The 20,694-nt window shown below is 36.2% G+C and overlaps 1 protein-coding gene across 8 annotated transcripts in view; it reads right to left on the minus strand.

Annotated features, from left to right (window-relative positions):
• The window catches only part of LOC138694995 (inositol 1,4,5-triphosphate receptor associated 2-like), an 89,728-nt gene that overhangs the window by 26,997 nt on the left and 42,037 nt on the right, over window positions 1-20,694 (minus strand). For 4 of the 8 annotated variants that reach the window (XM_069819255.1, XM_069819257.1, XM_069819253.1 and 1 more), the window contains exons 2-10: window positions 16,814-16,891; window positions 14,141-14,255; window positions 12,159-12,299; window positions 11,923-12,023; window positions 10,324-10,494; window positions 9,471-9,543; window positions 7,239-7,397; window positions 4,432-4,600; window positions 1,664-1,855 (exon numbers count right to left, since the gene is read on the minus strand). In XM_069819255.1, coding sequence (XP_069675356.1) covers window positions 1,664-1,855; window positions 4,432-4,600; window positions 7,239-7,397; window positions 9,471-9,543; window positions 10,324-10,494; window positions 11,923-12,023; window positions 12,159-12,299; window positions 14,141-14,255; window positions 16,814-16,865 — 1,173 coding nt within the window. In that variant the 5' untranslated portion in view covers window positions 16,866-16,891. The remainder of the gene's footprint in view (window positions 1-1,663; window positions 1,856-4,431; window positions 4,601-7,238; window positions 7,398-9,470; window positions 9,544-10,323; window positions 10,495-11,922; window positions 12,024-12,158; window positions 12,300-14,140; window positions 14,256-16,813; window positions 16,892-20,694) is intronic. The other 4 variants (XM_069819259.1, XM_069819254.1, XM_069819260.1 and 1 more) reach the window with 2 other exon arrangements.

Genomic DNA, 20,694 nt, shown 5'->3' on the forward strand with positions numbered 1-20,694 from the left:
TGGTTCATAATTGCTCTTATCTCTTACTGTTACCAGTATGTACGGTTTGATCTTTTCTAATGTGAACCAAAATTTGTTTTTTGCACGATCGTGTTTTTTGTTGTACTTGTATTTACAGCTATTATTGTTAGGCCTTGAAAGTTAGAATTCCCATACAGAAACTTGTTGCTAGGGAAACCATTTTTCATAGATAGATAGATAGATGGACTTATTGAGCAATATTATACATACAAATTTTATATTATCATAATTTTATCTAAAATCCAATGCACGGGTCTTCTGACCGTACGTGCTTTGTACCCGAAACAAGTCCTCCTTTGTAGGTTCCCCCCCCCCCACCTATGATTACAACCAACTACTCTCTAAAAGAACACGCATATTAAAATGGAAATGGCAGAATAAAACACATTATATAATATATCATAACCTAAAAGACCTAAAAATGTACAGTTGGGTGGATACTATTATCCGTTCCTCAGTTCGCGTCGCAAACTTCGACAGCTCTAATCTTTCTCGCCTTCAAGAGGAACAATCCAGTCTTTTGTTCCCATTCTCTATTTCCCATGAGGTCAAGACATGCAAGCGAACTCCTACTCTGACTTAGCATCGAGGATGGTAAATATTTTTTCCGTACGTGTTCCAATTCGACACACACTAATAAAATATGCTTATAGGAATCCTTTTCTTTGCAAAGCGGAACATAAAACTAGCTCAGTGGTAGAGCGCCTGACCGGAGAACAGGAAGTCGCAGGTTCGATTCCCGCTCGAGGTTGTGAAATTTTTCTTTCATACCATGGCATGATTGTGACTATAACAGTATTTAAATTCATTAATATGTCACATCAACGGACGTGTACACGTCACCAAACATCGTAAGATGAAGATTACATTTGTAAAAAGTTTCTTTCAACCCATAAGCAGTGCTGACTAGATCAGACGCTATGGACAGTACTCTATAACAGAGTCGCCAGTATGAAAGGATAATTCCAAGCCTTTGGCGTGAGACGAACTCGATAGCTCAGTGGTAGAGCGCCTGACCGGAGAACAGGAAGTCGCAGGTTCGATTCCCGCTCGAGGTTGTGAAATTTTTCTTTCATACAATGTCATGATTGTGACTATAACAGTATTTAAATTCATTACACTGAAATAGACCCATTACAGTGCATTTATTGTTACTTAGTTACCATTACAGTATGGTTTTTTAAAGGCTTTGGAATAATATTGCTCTACATTTTCAATGCAAAATATATTGTATTTGCAATTTTAAAAATATGATCGCGCAAAAAATGTTGCTCTGCTCATTTTTTCAAACTTTACCTCGATTTTGTGAAAATAATTAATTGATATTGTAGTTTTCTTTTAAAAGAACTGTTGAGAAATCAGCGAGATGTCCGTTGCTACAGAGATGTATGAAATGTGGACCGGTTGGCGTTAATCTATCATCTGTTTCCCACTCTAGCAAACAACTCTTTACTGGCAATGGCACATAAAAAACCAATAAAAGTTTACATTTGATATTACAGTTACCAGAAATAAAACATGAAATAAAGTCTGAGTTTGAAACAATTATCAAGATGTCATTGTCAATTTAAGGTAACTAAAAAATAACGGAGGGGTAGCCTCCACTGTGACTATAATAAAACATGAAACTTCTTATACTTACGTTGTAGCTAATTCTGAAGTCATCAATGCTGGTTTCTAGCTCTAAAATATGTGAAGACTTTTGATCATTTTCACTTTCCAGATAGTTACATATTTTCATTATTTTCTCTAGTTCCGTTTCTTGTACTGTTATAATCCTCTGCATTTCTTGGTTTTCTCTCTTCTCTTCCAGTTCCAATTTCAACTCTGATTTCTGAATTGAAAGTAATACAAAATGAAGAACTTACAATACAGCAGTAACATTTAATGTATTTTTCATAACAACGTCTATGTATATATATATGACCTCTTCAAGTGATATCTCTGTCCACTGCTTTTGCTTCAGTAAAGTCTCATTTTACAAACCTATGGATCAACAATTGGCTCTCTTCTAACAAAGGAAAAATTTTATAATATTTTCAAAAGAAACCAAATGACCTGGAAATGTACAAAAACTTGCCCAGACATGTTCAAACATTTTTAACAAGAGCCAGAACAGGTCACATTGTCACTCAATTGTACCTCTACCTATTTCACATTTCTGATAATCCTACTTGTCTGTGGTGTAATAATCATGATGAAGATCTGGAACACATTCTTCTATACTGTCCATCCATAAACCACAAAAGAAGTAAATTAAAATCATCAGTACCAGTTGCAGAAGACACAGCCCTGCAGAATATATTGACTACACCCCACCTCTGGCTACTAGCAACAGGCATGTATAATGAACACCGATCAAAATACTCCTCATTTCTCGTGAAAAACAAAAACTGAATAGACTACAATGGACTATAGTGGACTATATGTTGTCAGCAAACAACTGGATACGTTAAGAGGGTAGAGGTAGAGGGGCAGAGAAGGCCTGACGGCCTTATCTCTACCAGGTTAAATAAATAAATAAATACTAAATACTAAAATTAAGAAGATTGATCTATGTCTATAGATGTATAGCCTACGTATCTGTATATAATGTACACACACAAATGATAATAAAACAATTAACTTATGAGGAATTAAACGTACTTCCATCTAAGTGCATCTAAGTTAAATACTGTTTAACTTTCTTTTTAAATTAACGTAATTTTGTTATAGTTCTTATTTCTCTTGCTAAGGAGTCATAACATTAAGCCTAATCGAATCCCAAATTTGGTAGACTTTGGCGTTGTCAGTTTTATCTGTCTTCTCCCCCCCCCACCACCACCCTCACTACAATGATTATGAAGTTCAATGTTAAGTTGAAATTTAAGATTTAAGTGAGTAAGTTAATTTAAAAATTCATATACAAAACTTATTAATAATGGTTTTACTAATATTTTAATGGATGGAATTTTGGTATTAAAATCTAATTGTCTATTTGGAGGCCCATATGGAATGGGATCCCATGTAAGATTTTAATTGCTGTCCTTCGCAATGCCGTACTTCTAATTCTTCAATTAACTTTTGTTACATGTCTCTCAAACCAGACTCAGATAACTAAAATGGAAACTGACGAAGGAATAATATCAATGGTGTTTAGGTAAAAGGGTTTAACTCTCATTTTTTAAATGTAACATTTTTGCTGTAATTAGTGTATTTAGTTAAAATTTAATTACAATCGTAGAAAATGGAAAAGGAATTGTACAATAAAATTCAAGTGTTTATCATTCCATTTTCAAGAGTGCCCTAGATTGTAAGTCAGCTACTCAACACACAAAGTAATAGAACTAATCTGTAACAAATATGAAAATTTTCTTCATATCTATACTGATGGGTTACGGAATCCTGATGGACTTTCAGGCGCAGGGTATTATATCCCAAAATATAACGAGAAATATTATATATCATGTTCATCTCCCTCTAGTTTTGAAACAGAACTACTGGCCATAGAGGCAGCTCTTTTACATGTCTCTACCTTATCTGATATACTTGTATGCATTTTTAGTGACTCGATGGGAGCTATTCTAAATATCATGAAATATACTCCAACTTCCTATGCACAAATTACAATCTCTATACAAAAAATATTAAATAAACTAAATCTTCAAAAAGAAATAGTATTCCAATGGATACCTAGTCATTGCGGCATTACTGGAAATGAGATTGTTGATAATATTGCTAAACAGGCAACATCTTTGGGGCCCAAACCTATGCAAATAACTTCTTCAACCAGAGCATATTCTGCAGTTAATTCTCGTTTAACAAACTTATGGGTTGAATTATGGCTTTCTTCTGATAAAGGTCAAGTACTTCAAAACATTCAAAAGAAACCTGATGATTTACAAATGTTCCGCAACATTCCCAGACACATACAAACTTTCTTAGCAAGAGCCAGGACAGGCCATATTATCACTCAGAAGTATCTTCACCACTTCAATCTTTTTGACTCTAGTAGTTGTTGCTGGTGCAACAATAACGAAGAAGATTTGGAACATATCCTCTTAAACTGCCCTGTCACAAACATCCATAGAACTAATCTAAAATCTGCAATCCCTGTAACCTTGGACAATTCTCTCCAATATATACTGAATACACCTCATCTTTGAATGTGGCTGCTGAAATATACAACCAGCATCGTGCTTTTTACCCATCATTTGTAAGAAGAGGAAATTCATAGTGAAACATAGTGGAACATGTGTTGTCAGCAAATAGCTGGATACACTACGAAGATAGAAGATAAAGTAATTTTTTGTAATGGTAGTCAAGGAGAATGAGTCATGGAGAATAATGTTCAGAGTACCGTATATACTGTAATGAAGAAATTCAAGAAAACAATTCGCAATAACTTGAAATGGCTTGATTCATTCATACCTCGTTCTCAAGTTGCTCCAGTTGCTGTCTAAGAATTTGAGATTCCTTCTCCAACAGCTGAACTTTTGAATTCAAGGACTTAATAGTCGTTTCCATTGAAACTTCTCTCTCCCTCAGCTCTTCGTGCTCTTTCTGACGTTCCTGGAACTCGGCTACTGCAACTCGTAAGCTGTACAAAAAGAAATACTTATCGTTCGTCAAGTCTTAGACTACACCCTTCGCACAAAATATTTCAATTTTTGCATCCAATAGTTACTTCAACATTTTGTTATTAACTTCATATTTTTTTCTAATATTAAAATAGCTATCGAACTGGCTTTCCACGCCAATTACTCAGATTCAATCCTACGAAGTGCTATTCAATTCTGGGGTAAGAGGGAAACAAAAGTGGTAATAGAATACATTTCCTCGGTGCACTCTCATAATCTCAACGGTGGAAGCGTGATACTATGCACATTCTTCTAGGCGCATGTTTAAGTTTACATAAAAGTCCCGCCTGCCTACCCTTCATCGACCTCAAGAGCGTGTTACAGGAACCGATTCTTTCTTCACTTCGAAAATATAATATAACAAATAAAGAAATGGACTCAAGGAAATGTCACAGTGACTAATTATTTTTTCATTAAGCAAATCTGGCTTTCAGGTAGAAGCTTCCTGTGAAGCAGGCTTGAATAATTTCAAGAGAAAAATTGTTCACTTCGAAAATATAAGAAATAAAGAAATAGCCTCAAGGACCTGTCCCAGTGACTATTTCTTTTTTCACTTCGAAAATATAATATAACAAAGAAATGGTCTCAAGGGCATGTCACAGTGACTGATTCTTTCTTCACTTCGAAAATATAATATAACAAATAAAGAAATGGCCTCAAGGGCATATTACAGTAAGTGATTCTTTTTTCACTTCGAAAATATAATCTAACAAATGGCCTGAAGGGCATGTTACAGTAACCGATTCTTTTTCACTTCGAAAATATAATATACTGGTAACAAATGAAGAAATGGCTTCAAGGAAATATCACAGTGACTAATTCTTTTTTCACTTCGAAAATATAATATAACAAATAAAGAAATGGCCTCAAGGGCATGTTACAGTAACTGATTCTTTTTTTACTTCGAAAATATAATGTAATAAATAAATAAATGGTCTCAAGGAAATGTCACAGTGATTAATTCTTTTTTCACTTGGAAAATATAATATAACAAATAAATAAATAGCCTCAAGTACATGTCACAGTACGCAATTGATTCTTTTTTTTTTTTTTGCTTCGAAAATATAATAAAACAAATAAAGAAATGGCCTCAAGGAAATGTTACAGTGACTAATTCTTTTTTCACTTCGAAAATATAATATAACAAATAAAAAAATATGTAAGTATAGAATAAAATAAAGGCTAATAAAATCTGCCTATATGAGAGTAAGAATGACGTTGGGAAAGGAAGGAAGGAAGGGAAAGGAAGGCTAGACAATGGAAGGGAGAGGAGGGGAGTGGAGGAAAGAGGCTAGGGAAGAGAGAGAAGGGTGTGAGGAGGAGGGGGAAAGGGAAGGGAAAGGGAAGCAGAGAGGAGAGGAGATGAAAATACACAAAGGGGAAGAAGTGAGAAAAACAAGAGATCAATTAAGAAAATAAGGCTGAAGAAGTGGAAAAAGAAGAACAGAGTAAAAACAGAATAAAAATAATTAAGAGATGTATAGGCCTAAAGATGAGAAAGGGGGAACAGGAACAGAAAGAAGAATGGAAGAAGGAGGTAATGTAGGAGTAGAGTAGAGTAGAAGAATATGTAAAAGAAAAATATAAAAAAGCTGAAAACAAGACGAAAAAGGTAAAAAGAAGAGAAATCTAAGATAATTTCATAATTTGTAACAGATTTTAGATACAGAATTTATCTTACGATGTTGGATGACGTATATACGTCCGTTGATGTGACATATTAATGAATATTTAAATACAGTACTTATATAGTCACAATTATGCCATGGTATGAAAGAAAAACTTCACAACCTCGAGCGGGATTCGAACCTGCGACTTCCTGTACTCCGGTCAGGCACTCTACCAACTGAGGTATCGAGTTCGTTTCACGCCAAAGGCTTGAAATTCTCCTCTCATACTGGCGATTCTGTTATAGAGTACTGTCCATAGCATCTGATCTAGTCAGCACTGCTTATGGGTGGAAAGAAACATGGTAAATGTAAACTTTATCTTATGATGTTGATGTGACATATTAATGAATATTTAAATACTTATATAGTCACAATCATGTTTCTTTCCACCCATAAGCAGTGCTGACTAGATCAGATGCTATGGACAGTACTCTATACAGAGTCGCCAGTATGAGAGGAGAATTTCAAGCCTTTGGCGTGAAACGAACTCGATAGCTCAGTTGGTAGAGCGCCTGACCGGAGTACAGGAAGTCGCAGGTTCGAATCCCGCTCGAGGTTGTGAAGTTTTTCTTTCATACCATGGCATGATTGCGACTATATAAGTATTTAAATATTCATACAGAATTTAATTATGAACAAAACTGTGTCCTGTGAACTTGTCGTGAAAGCATATGAGGATCATCAGAGAAACAATATCACTTATAATTTATCATGGTGCAACGACGAAGTGAGTATTTACCATTAGGCTCCAGCCATTTGGAATATTGAAAGTGAAATGATGTACTTCAATAAAGTTTGTCCCAAAGTCATATCCTTCTACTTCTAACTCCTCTTACAACACATTTTGAATCTAACTCTCTTGTACAGGCAGCTGATGCAGCGGTAATCTTAAGAATAATGAGTTACATGAATAGAAGTGAGTACTGACCTGGATAACTCTCGATTGATATTTTCAATTTCGCTTTGCAACTGCAAGTTAATATCCTCACTGCTATGCAGTTGACTCTGCAAGTTTTTGTTCTTGTCTTCCAGCCATTTGTTGGACTGCTTCAGTTCAGACACTTGCTCCACTAGGCTATTTATCTCACTGCAATGGACACACATTAGGTTAAAGTTCATAGATGATGTTGAACATAAGTTTGGACTTGGGGTCTTGAAAAAATGAGTAAGGAATTTTAAAGATAATTTTACAGAAATGAGCAAAGAATTGTATTTTTTCCAATCATTTCGACATTCTGGGACAAATGTAATTCGACAAAAGAAACACCATTAAAATCCGAACAATCCTGGGTAATTCAAGATGTCTGGCAACCCTAATAGATATCCATTACTTACTTACACATAGTACCGGTACATAAATCTACAACCAATAATAAATAAAATAAAAATGCAAAAGTTAGAAAAAAAAAAATAATCACATTAAAAATGTTCGTAAGTAATAATGAAATGATCATAAGAAATGATAATCACTGAGTAACGTTATGACTGCTTTACTCTGTTAATATTATAAAAATTACCCGGCTGACTAGTTTCGACGTGATGTCCGGACTAGACTTCGGACAATGAAGGACACTATGTCGAGACTAGTCAGCCAGGTAATTTTTATAATATTTATTTTGAATTAATTTTTATAATATTTATTTTGAATAAATTTTATGCAGCTTTCTCCAAATGAAGGCTGCCTACAAGACAAAGCTTACCATAAAATTGTTGTTTTTTTTTTCTTAGTAAATGGTAGGTAAACAATTATAATGGAAAAAAAAAAAGAAAGAAAACAATGGAGAAGGAAAAGAAAAAGAAATAACACAATTATAAATAATTGAAAACGACTAAATAAAATCCATTTTGAATTTTGCATACACTACTTTTAACACTTGAATACAAGTAATTGATTAACTAGCGGACTTACTCGTGTTAATTATGTAAGTTTGTGCGGCTTACAGCTGTTTTGGTGTTTCATCACACCATCCTCAGAGCCTACTAGATCTCGGCGTCATCTCGAACTTCTCTGCCTGTTGTGCGGGTGTGTTTGATTGTTGAAAGGTAGAGTCAAATAGTGTGTGTGTGTGTGTGTGTGTGTGTGTGTGCTGAAATTGATCTGTGTGTTTGAGAATTTGATTGGGGTGTGCTTTAGTGTGTTTGTGTATTTCGGATTGTTCTAGTGTGCTGAGTTTTTGGTTCATCATTAATTCCAGAAGAAACATAAAATTTCCTAGTATCTATTTGTTATCAGGTGATCACAGTCGTCTATTTAGCACTAGTTGCAGGACCCAACTTAATTGAGCAGATCGCCATAGGAAAAAGATCAGTCTATTCAAGTGTAGAGATGGTTTCTTAGGATTTTTATGGATCCCTTCACTGCAGACAGAGATACTTCAGTGACAAGAGTTTGTCCTAGACCAAATTGCTTGCAAAAATACGCGAATCTTTTTGTGATGGTCCCTCTAGCTCCAATCAGTAATCCAATAACTTCGATCGATGTTAGATGATATTTTTGCTTATAATATGGTATAGTGGGGTCGTATATGTCGCATTTTTCCTGATGTACCTCAGCAGGTTGATTTTCACATGTTTCCATCCTTACAGTTGGATCAAATTATGAATCCGGTTGTTGATCTTGTTGGGATAGCGATGATGTAAATGCACCTTGAAGACCCATTTGTGGACAAACCATGGACCTCCTCTTCTACTTGGTAATTTTTTCCTACCGTTAATCAGTGATTATACAAGTTTTAAAAGAGTGTATCCAAGAATGAAGAAGAAATGATAACGTAAAAATTAAATATCCTTGCATGATACAATGATAATGTATGATGACATCAATCAATCTTCTTAATGTATCCAGTTGTTTGCTGACAACAAAGTCCACTATAGTCCACTGTAGTCTATTCAGTTGTTGTTTTTCACAGAGGTAAAATAGTCCCTTAATAGGATCTCCGGGTAGGGACTGCACTGAGAGATGCCAAGAATCGCACTAAAGTACTTATTTGGAACACCAAAAGTCACACCGTCCAGTCAATCAGAGCCAAGTTTAATATTGAAAAAAATAATGTATGATGAAAGTTTAGTGAGGAATTTAAAATATGTACATTATACACGAGAAAATTAAATTACGTTAAACTGAAGTCTGCTACACTGAGACAATACTGTATGTACTTACTTTCTAATAGGCGAGCTCCTGACATCATTGCCTCCACAGCTGTACGAAGATACGTTAGAAGAGTTGAGAAAATCTATTAAAAAAAAGAAGACGATCCCTGTCAGTTGCTCAAAAATATGTAATTTATTAACAATGCTTCTAAGATACGATGAAAGAGTAATGGAACTGAGAAAAATTCTCTCCGGCACCGGGATTTGAACCCGGGTTTTCAGCTCTACATGCTGATGCTTTATCCACTAAGCCACACCGGATACCCATCCCGGTGCCAATTCTGTCCTGCACTGGGATGGGTATCCGGTGTAGCTTAGTCGATAAAGCATCAGCAAGTAGAGCTGAAAACCCGGGTTCAAATCCCGGTGCCGGAGAGAATTTTTCTCTGTTCCATTACTCTTTCATTGTATGATGACGCAGAATATCTGCATGGAAATATCATATGTACTTCGGTACATTAAAATAATATAAATGCTTCTAAGGATAAGCCAAGTCTTAAAAATTATATATAGAAAAGAAGTGAAAAACAGTAATTTTTTCTGCTCTACTATGAAATTTGGTGTCCAATATGCTGCAAAGAAATGCACAAAACACAAAGTAATTTAGTGCAGTGGCGGGGTGGGGTCATGATTTAAGGATAGAATGAGTTCTTCGAGGTAGCATGTAAACAAATTCTAGAAAATTACAGCATATTTATTTTGAAGAAATATATTAAGATGTTAAATTACACAATATATTGGCGCCATCTTTTGGGTAATGCACCAAATCTTACGATTCCCTGAGTTAGGTTGTTGCTGTTGTACTGTATTTGACACTGAAGACATTCAACAGCCTCGCTCTCCAGCACTTCACAACCGTTTACCTTCAAATGCTGTATAGACTTCTAGATGTTGTTCATCCATTTCTGCACTGGGTTGACCACACAGTATGCATTTTGGTGAGTGAAGAATACCGAGTCTAAGGAGATGCTTGGCGAGACAGTCATGTCCAGTAGATAGTCTGAATTTCGCAACTGATGTTTTGCATGGTATATCTGGAATTGTTTTCGGATTTTCAAATATACATATTCCCATTTCTCATTAACTGCTGCTTTGATTCTGAAGTCATTTTTTATTTTAATTATTTCCTGCATATTTCCTTCAATTAACATGTAAGTTACAGGGTTAGTCTTTTGTTGTTAGTTAATAAAGGATTCTTTTTTGATAAGCTGCAGTTTCATTACTAATGTCCTCACAGTGTGTTAGGTTTCAGTGAAGGACAACTGATTTACTATCATCAAGCAGTGTAGATATTTCTTCTCACTTGAAATCTTAGGCCAGGGCACTGCTTGAATAGCTGCTTTGGAGTCTGAGAGGATGACTATTTTATTAAACATATTTTTGCTGATCAATAAATCGTTCACTGCTATCTTTATTGCATAGATTTCTCCAACAAAATTTGTTGGTCTACTACAGACATGCCAATAAAAGGGGAATTAGCGGAAAAAGTTCCACCTGCACCTGCACTTGAGCCTTAGTAGCAATTTATATGCACTAACTCTTAGTACCATACCGGTACCTATAGATTTACTAAGGATTTATTATTATACATCTTGATTAGCCTACACTTTTAACACTTTACATCACTTAAGATTTAGTTATAGAAACAACTTTCTATAATCTTTTCGTTGTAAAAATAATCCTACAGTAAACAATGGCACGTGACTGAAGAGAGGCTTGATTGGCCACAATTTGGCGGCAGAGATTCTCAGTAAGTGAGCCCGCCCACTCCTGTATATTCTGTTTCATGTTAAACATTTCCCGTTTCTCGTCAGAGTAGACCTAACCTCACTACTATGCAGTCGTTTGCTTAGGAAACTGTAACTTTATAATTTATTGTTGGAACTTACTATATACATTTCAACACTATTTCTTTCTCTCCGCTTTAATAGGGTTTCCACTCTTATGTTTAGTAACCACACACATTGAGTATACAGAAGCCATTCTAACACTTGCTTACGAGAACAAGCTCATGTGGCACCAGCGTATTACAAGAACAAACTACCTTGGCATTACTCTTAGTATTCATCCGCTTACAACCTAAATAACAAAATATAAAAGTAGCTTTTTCTTTTACATAGCGTTTTACATATGAGTGAAGTCATATCTTTAGTCGTATTTAATAACTAGAATTCATTTTTTATTTTCAAATAATACAAGATTATGATTTCCAAATAAGGAACTATATTCTCCTGTGTTGTGTGAGTGTTTCGTCTGGGAGCCAATCACAGGTATGACAGTCACGTGCTAATGTTTACATAAGGATTTTTCTTACAGCAAAAAGAGTATAGTGTTAAATTGAGTTTAAATTGGTAAATTACTTTAGTTCCAATTTAACACTAGAAAGTTGTTTTTTTTTTAACTAAATTTTAAGTGATTTATTATTACTAGAGATTTTCTGAATTACGCAAGAGTTAACTTACCTAATTTACAGTTCTGTGTAGGGCTGGCTGGTGCAGATATCTGTTCATCGTCTGAAATTCTTGCAGAGTCTGTACTTTCATGAGAAGAATCTTTATCTTCACTGGGTAAAAATAATGAAGCAATTAATAAATGTGATACTTTATACTCTCAACAGACACGACAGCATTAAACAAGAAAGCAACAGTTCTAAATTTTCACAGTACTGGTATCTAATTTTAACATGAGTTTTGCTTACCATGGACTGTCCTTGTCTTCATAGTTGTTGTTGCTTACAGTTTGTACCCAAGATGTCATAGCTAGGATAAAAGTTTGTCGTGTCACTTCTGTATCGCATCCCTGAGGGTCTAACAATAGTTTCAGATCTCCCAAAGCAGATCTGAAAGTAGGAAAATAGACAAGGCTCTACAATCGAGTCATACATGGGGTGAACCTGATCAATACCGTAGTTTCAGTTTTCGAAGTATTAGCCATACAAGGTTACATCTTAGCAAAGTGCTGCTTTAATTTTATAATCTTCTATTTTTCAGCATCCTGTCTAAAAAATGTAAATATCCTCCATTGTTTTTATTCAATTTTTAAAACTTTTATTGTTGATCACTGTCATCTAAATAGGAGGAGTGAATCTGATCACACATTACATCATTTAAAATCGAGGTACATACAATATAATGTAAAAAATATCAGTAATTGAGGTTTTAAAAAGGTTTTAACTCCCTTCAGACCTGAATTTATATTTTAAAAAAATTGAAAAAAAAAAATACTGGTCACATAATCATTCCGGGGATCCAAAATTCCCAAATCAAGTCTTCACAGAAAATCAAAATTTGGGGATAAATTTGACCCCTGGAGCCCCAAAATTTTAAATTTAATTTTTAATTCAGGTATAAAAATGTTCCAAAAATAATATTCTCCATTTCTACCACAATAAATTTTTCAAAATATTTAAAAGTATCGAAGACATTCCAAAAAAGAAACAATGTACACTATAATGGTAGATCAGGCCTGAAGGAGTTAAAATAACAAAATTATAACAAGGTAATAAATGACACATTGTTGACCTCAGTATTAAATGACATATATTTCCCATGATGCAAAGTTTATTGCACCATCTTTCAAACTATCTGATCTTCTTCTTCTTCTGTTCCAGGGAATATAAAAAATGTATCACCCTATTCCACTTCTTTTTGAGGAAGCTCATCTGATATAAGACCTTCCTTTTTTCAATCCACAATGCCAATGAAATACTTACTGGTACTGACGACAGCTAAAAGTTTGTTTAATTTTTTGGGGAAATTCAGGTTTTAGGCATAACATTTATTTTACGTAATTCTAAATTCTTTTCATTTATTAAAAATATGACAAATTACGAAACTGGTAAGCCCAGAAACCACACTGGAAGGACATTCATCGACAAAGCATTACTGTCATAAATTAAAATTACAAACAGAGTTTCTACATTTTTAGAAACCGAAAACATCTCCAGAAGACAGAAAATACTAAACAAATCAACATCTTAAGAAAACATCACTATCATCAATAGTTTATCACATACAGGGATAAGACTTTACAACAAACTCCCTGCTGAAACTAAAGCCCTTAACTATGCTAGATTTAAAAAGTCAGTGAAACATATTTTACTTTTCCACATGCTTTTTACTGTCAATGAGTATCTTAGTTTAGCACTCCAAATTTAGCTTACAGTAGTTAGTATATCCTTTTGTGTTTACTGCTCTTTTCTATCTGATTCATATCTGGGGTGAGACTGCCCAAGAAGATAAGGAAACCAAGAACCTTGTACAAGTAATGGTCTGAAGAAAACTGTGGAGAATTGACTTCATTACAGAATGTGTTGATTGTATATTATTTGTGTATTATTGTAGACATCTTGTATGTCGGAATAACACGCTATGTAACTGCATATTTATTATGTATTCACTCTGACGATGCCATGAAATCATTGTATTTCCTAAGGCTAATATCTACCTACCTACCTACCTACCTACCTACAATGTTATTTCTCTTATTACCATATTGTGCTCTTAATTTATGAAAATATTTTATGGTATGGATTACCCGATTTTTTTGGATTAACCGTTCAATCCACTCCCTTCATTATCACGGATAATAGAAGTTCTACTGTATAAGAAGGGGGTTAACCCTGTGGAGCACAATGACAGAATGATATTAAATAAATGACTCACAGTGGACTTGACTCACCTGTCGAGATTCGGATCAGCCTGGCTCATCATGAAGTGTATCAGTTTCGACACAGCTACAATTCCCGTCCCGTCACAATCACATTCACTGAATATTGTGTCCATGATCTTTTCTTCTGTCAACAAATTAATAAAAAATAAGGCAATAATGATCAACTTCATCAATCTAGTACGTTTATTTTACGCCTATGGCAATTACCAAATTTTTTATACATTTGTGTAAGTCACAACAAAAACAAACAAAAAAAAATTCTGCCCTGTATCAGGAACACACCGGCACATAGAATACAAACCATCCAATTTCGGAATGAAACTACAGGTGTATTGGTTTGAATGTTTTCTTGTTTCGGTTTACAAATGGAGAGTATGGGTCTATGATAAGAGAAGTAATTAATGAAGGGCATGCAATATACGTTTCTTGATATGAAGAGACATTCCGAAATTAGTCTCAGTCACAACAAATTTTTCACCATGGTTCAATCAAAGTGTATAGCTCGCGCAAGAAACGATTACCGAAAACCATTGGGGGCGTTGCTGTCTGTTTTGACGTGTGTATGTAGACTCGCCGAGGGAGGAGAGGTGCGAGCCGATGGAAGTATGTTCTCCAACCAGGAGATCAACCGTAAAAGGAAAGTGCTTACTATTGCGTCATCTATTGGAGCGAAGTAGATCGATGATATTATCGTTATAACGTCAGTTTAAAGTCCATGCGCTCTCCTGCATATGTATGGAGAGATTAAAAGAGCAGGGGCCGTATTCATAGACATTTTTAGCGCGGGTTTCCGGTGGATGATCAGCGTTTTTCGTATTTATAAACCAGTGTTAGCGATAGGATATGATTTGAATTCTGTACTAGTAACTAGTGAATAGCCGGGGCTAGCTTAGTACGCTCGTAGCGCGTGCTGCGAAATGTCTATGAATACGGCCCCAGGAGATTAACAGTGATCTAATTTTGTAACTAGGGTAGTATAAACATGTGTCTGTCAATGTTATTGTTTGTGCTGTGAGAGTTAGCCAATAGAGAAACGAGTATCCACGTGTGTGACCTTATGACATCTTATGACATCAACATTCATTCACAGCATCACCCCTCTGCGTTTCATTCCGGAAAGACTTTCTCGTGGTTGGAGCACAGTACTGTATCTTCCAAGAAGATGAACAAATGATGACATCGCTGTGGAAATAAAGAACGTAGCAAGAGAAAAATTCAAAGCTAATTAAACGTGCAACATATGTTTACCAATGAAATAATAATACCGTGCGATACAAGACACGCATTCACATTCAATGGAACGAACTAAAGTCGTAATGTAACTATCACAGCGCAAGACTGATTCTATCGATGTCATTTCTCTTCCGACTGTACTCTTGAATATCATTCAAGTTATCTCGTGGCCTTTCCTGTCGCCCGCTCTTCCTTATCGCAGTGTTTGATTCGCATTACTTCCGTCGGTAATCCGTGCTTGCGAGACCTGTACCACACGTGTCTATTATCACTTTAATATTGCAGAACTCGCGATTACAAATCAAACGGAAGGTCGCACAGGTGTGCAGCTGCTCTAGATGCCGAGATATTACTGAAACAATCCGTGTGGCTGACTAACTTTATATGTAATTTTGGCACCCTCGTGCCCGTAGCAAGAGGAGATGATGTCATTGGGCTTGCTCACACCTCACACAAGTTACATTGGTTCACGGCCTAACTATTACCCTAGATCATATATGTAACAGATAACTCCTCGCTACGTTAAAATCCGCAGCACTTTGAAGAAAACAACCGCCAGGATCGCCACCCTCCCGCCGTAAACGAACACGAGATGGCAGCACAGTCGCTAATGCAATTCAAATGGGAATTATGACGTGACTCCTTATGTAACAACTAGATGGCAGCGTAGTAAACCTGACAAAAGTTGTTAACCTCAAAGCCTATAAGCCCGACATATCTGTTACATATATGATCTAGGCTATTACTAACATTAGGATTCGGTTGTGGCTCATAGTATTGTTACAGCAAGCATTTGAAATTCTGCTATTTTTTGTTTCACTATCGGTATTGATACTAGAATATGTGTCCATGCTTAGTGAAGGAAATGACATATTCTACGTCAAAAAATCTGTGTTTAAATGTGACCCCTTTTTCCGCCATTATATTCCTTTCTCTTGTACGGAGGAGGGACCCGATCTGAAGCCTGAGGCTTATTGTGCTTACCGCTCCTATTCTACGAATGACTCAGCAGCCGAACAGCCGTGCTCTTGTACAAGTACAACACGCCACAATGTGTACTAAATCCGGGCTATTGTATTGATGATGATATGTGAATTAATCATGGCGAAATGAGTGCGAGGTCCAACACCAAAAGTTATCCAGCAATTCTACTTCAATTGATTGAGGGAAAATCCCGGAAAAAACCCCAACCAGGATTTGAACCCGGGCCCGCTCGGTTCACAGTCAGACGTACCAACAATTACTCCACAGCAGTGGACATTATATATTATTAATAAATGAAAATTTGATTTCATTGATAATTTTATAGATAATACTACCTAGACCTAAACAACATCATAAGGATGGTAAGAACCAAGATCGAATTCAAATACAGCTAAATGAACCAAACTAAAGGATATTCGATTAAAAAACTTGGAAAATGAATTTGGAAAAAATCAATATCCTTACCTATGATGTTGGGTTCTTCATCCCCAGTTTCCATTTCAGGTTGTTCCTCCATTCCATTCACTGTCCAAACTTGCTCGTCTGAAACAAATGACATTAGTATGTGTTTTATTTTCTACAATAATTTCTAGAATACATCAACAACTGAACAGTTCTTATATACCCTGCCATTGCTCTCAAAAAATACATTTATGCTCGACCATGCCGAAATGTAGTAATTATACACCTGGCAGTAGCCCTTTAATGCACCTCATTAAAGTACACCTATTCACTATAATTCAGTTGTTCAGCCAGTGAGAAATCACCATTGTACCATTATAAAACCGCAAGTATCGATTATTCTCGGAGGCTGGAAATCCAATACTGTCGCAGAAGGTTATGTTCTGTTACTACAATAATTAGCGTTAATTGTAAATTATATTCAAACAAATTCAATTTGTCATCTCGTTTTTCAATTCTAAATCAATTTCCAGGTTATATCAAGACTAATCTTCATGTTATTCTCTAGATTATATCAAGGTCAATGACATTCGTGCCTCGGAAAAAATCAATACTTTCGCGTCTGTGCACATCTCACAATTCAGGTCAGTTCCGCTCCTCACTTACATAACCATAACATGAATACTTACGAATAATTTCAAGTTAGAAATATGATCGAGCATAAAAAGTCGTATGAAACTTGTCTATAATGGTAATTAAGACGCTCGTATGAAAATTATGAAACTCGCTTGCACTCGTTTCATAAACAAACATACTCGCGTCTTAATTACTGCTATTATAGGCTCGTTGCATAATGTACTATTTTAATATCTTTTTTTTCAATGAGCATAAAATACAGAGTGGTCCTCTCGGACTTAACTTATTTAGACTATCTATGGGAGGAAGACCAAAGGTGCAGGGAAATTTTCTTCGTTTATATCAGAAATTTCAACTCAAATATACCTCAGTGATAAGAATTTGCAATTTGAGATTAGAGAGCATTAAGGAAAACCAAGATTTTTTTTTTAGTCATGTTATGTTTTCTGACTAAGCCGTCAACTTTCCGTTTGTCTGGGAAAGTTAACTGGCACAATCCAAATATGGGGCTCACAAAACCCACACTGTAGTTATGCTGCATATCCAAGAAAGCCCTAAACTAAACATATGGTGTGATATTATGCAGAAGATTATAAATATAACGTTCTTTTTCATTGAGCCTACTTATCTAAGCACCTTCGAGCCTATACACGCTAGAAGAATATGTATTTCCACATATTGCACACAAACAGCCCAGCATAATCTTCCAACGAGATGGAGCAACACCTCACTGGAGTATCATTGTTCGTAAAACACTGGACAACACTTTCCCGAATCGTTGAATTTGACGCGGCGGTAGAATAACATGGCCTCCTTGTTCTCCCGACGTTACTCCGTTACAATTTTTTTTGGGGGGGGGGCTATGCCAAGGACATTGTGTATTCCACCAAGGTGACCGACCTCACCTTACGTGATCGCGATGTGGAAGCATAACAACTATCACACCTGATTACAGAGAACCTAGATTGAAACTGATTATCATTTGGGCATTATTCGTGTCACCGAGGCGGCTCATTTAGAAACATACTATTCATTATACAAATTATACTATTGATTGTTTCTGTGAAATTGTTTGAGTTGTACTTCCCAATAAAGACGACAAAAATATCCTCGCATTTTCGTTTTTTCTTTTGAGAAGCGTTCCAAATGTGGGGAGCTCGAGAAGGTTACCAGGTCTTCTAAATAAAAATAATTATATTTCATGTGTATAAGCTAATTTTGTGTTGCAATTGTTCGGATACTGATTATGGATAAAATACAACCAGAAATCCCTATAAGGCGAATGTCAGGTAATATCACGGTCAATCTTCGATCTGATTTCGCTATCATAATTACCGTCGATGCTAGATAACCTCGCAGTTTAAATAGTGTCGTAAAGTAACATTTAATAATCTCTAGTAGGAACAACCACGTCTAGAGTCGAACTCTGTGTCAGGCGAATACAAAACACGAGTGTCAATACAGTAACTAAACCCCGACCTTTGATGAGAAAGTGTGTACGGTATGACGCATCCAAGGACGTCTGACACTGCCCAGAAAAGTTGGTTACTGTAACCAAGTTAACTAAAATTAATGCATGTTTCAAGATTCAAAGGACCTCTGAAACAGACCTGATGTACATTTCTGGAAGCAGAAGTGCTAAATTTCAGTTTATGTTAATTACTTAGCAGATCAGAAAGCAAAGGAGCGTGAAACGGCGACCACTTTGGTACGTAAGTATGTCGACATACTTGTGACTCACTACATTAACGATAGCATAGTAATGGGTTCTCCGGGAAAGAACATCAACAAAAGGGCCAGATCGCGAGGTCTGGACACTTATCACCACAATGAAATGTGCTTGAACTTTCAAGCTCTGCGTAAAGTATTAAGCAAATGAGAGAGATCAGAACTTTGTTGCGATTGAGATTAGATTACAGAACCTTCTGTAAACGCAAGTAATAAATAATCTTTGGACTCAATCCGTCAGTCGGTTTGCAGATGAGTCAGATTCCATCCTCTTTTCTTTCTATCGCCATCCTTTCTTTCGATCCTCCCACTTTTTTTTTTTTTTTCGTAGGTACCTCTTTTCTATCGTCTACCTTTGAGCGTATTCCGAATCTCACCGGTGAACAATCCGAAGGCATCACGGTGTTCCGAATTCCACCGATGACGTCATTGATGCTCCACCGGTGTCCGGTGTCGCACCGGTGCCATCAACTTGCAGAGGTGGTGGCAGTCTCCATCAGTGAATCTGATTGGTTATTTTTTAGGGCGGGAATTAGCAGATGAATAACATCGTGCACTGTTGTGTCATGGCGGTGTGTTCTGCTTTAGTTCTGCTGTATTGTTTGTAATGAGCACAACGTAAAAACAATATGTTAATGGCTTACGAGCGAACATGTCAACGGACCCGTTATTACTACCGGTTCAAGAAATAAATTGTTTATGCTATCTTTTCTTTGAACGAGATGGCAGTACGAAAATTTCGCAAAATTTTGCTAGCGTAGCACAGACAACAACTTGTACAGTCGCCATGACAGCCATCGATCCTTCCAGCAGTTTTGTTCCTTATTTCGCTTAAACGTGACGTCATTGATGCCACCGGTCCGGTGAGATTCGGAATACGCTGTTTTCATCTTTATTTCTATTGTCCACGCTTTCAATTTTCCCTATATTCTACCGTCCAGGCTTTCTTCATTCCTATCGTCCACTCTTTCGTCTCTCTTTCCTAACTTGCGCCTTCTTTTGCATCTTGCACTCTTTCTTCGCTGCCCATGTTTCCTATCTTGCACCCTTTTTTTTCGCCCCTCTTTTCCAACTCACACCCTTTTCTTCATTCCTCTTTTCTATCTTGCACCTTCATTCCTCTTTTCTATATCACCCTTTCTTTGTCCCCTCTTTTCTATATTCCACTCTTACTTTCGACCCTCTTTCTACACCGTACTCTACCCTTTCTTTCACCCTATGGCTTTGTAGAGAAGTGCCTTTACCACTACACTGTTGCGTGTCCAAGACACAAAACATATCAATAATAGATTCGAACTTCATTTACAATAAGCCCAAGGTCACCAGATCTGACACAGTTGGTCTTTTTCTTACGGAGGCTTGTCAAGAATCAAGTGTACTGAACACCGGTGGCTGATATCGACGATTTGAAGTGCAGAATCCTCTATGTGGGCTGTGAAATTTTACAGTATGTACTACCTGACTCGAGAAAAGTATCCTGATTCCTTGTGTCCAAGCAGCCACCCCTGCAGCGGTAAATTAGCTGGCTCTATGTTATTTTATCAGGATTATTATTATTATTATTATTATTATTATTATTA

Source organism: Periplaneta americana, chromosome 2, assembly GCF_040183065.1.
Source record: "Periplaneta americana isolate PAMFEO1 chromosome 2, P.americana_PAMFEO1_priV1, whole genome shotgun sequence".
NCBI classification, from domain to species: domain Eukaryota; kingdom Metazoa; phylum Arthropoda; class Insecta; order Blattodea; family Blattidae; genus Periplaneta; species Periplaneta americana.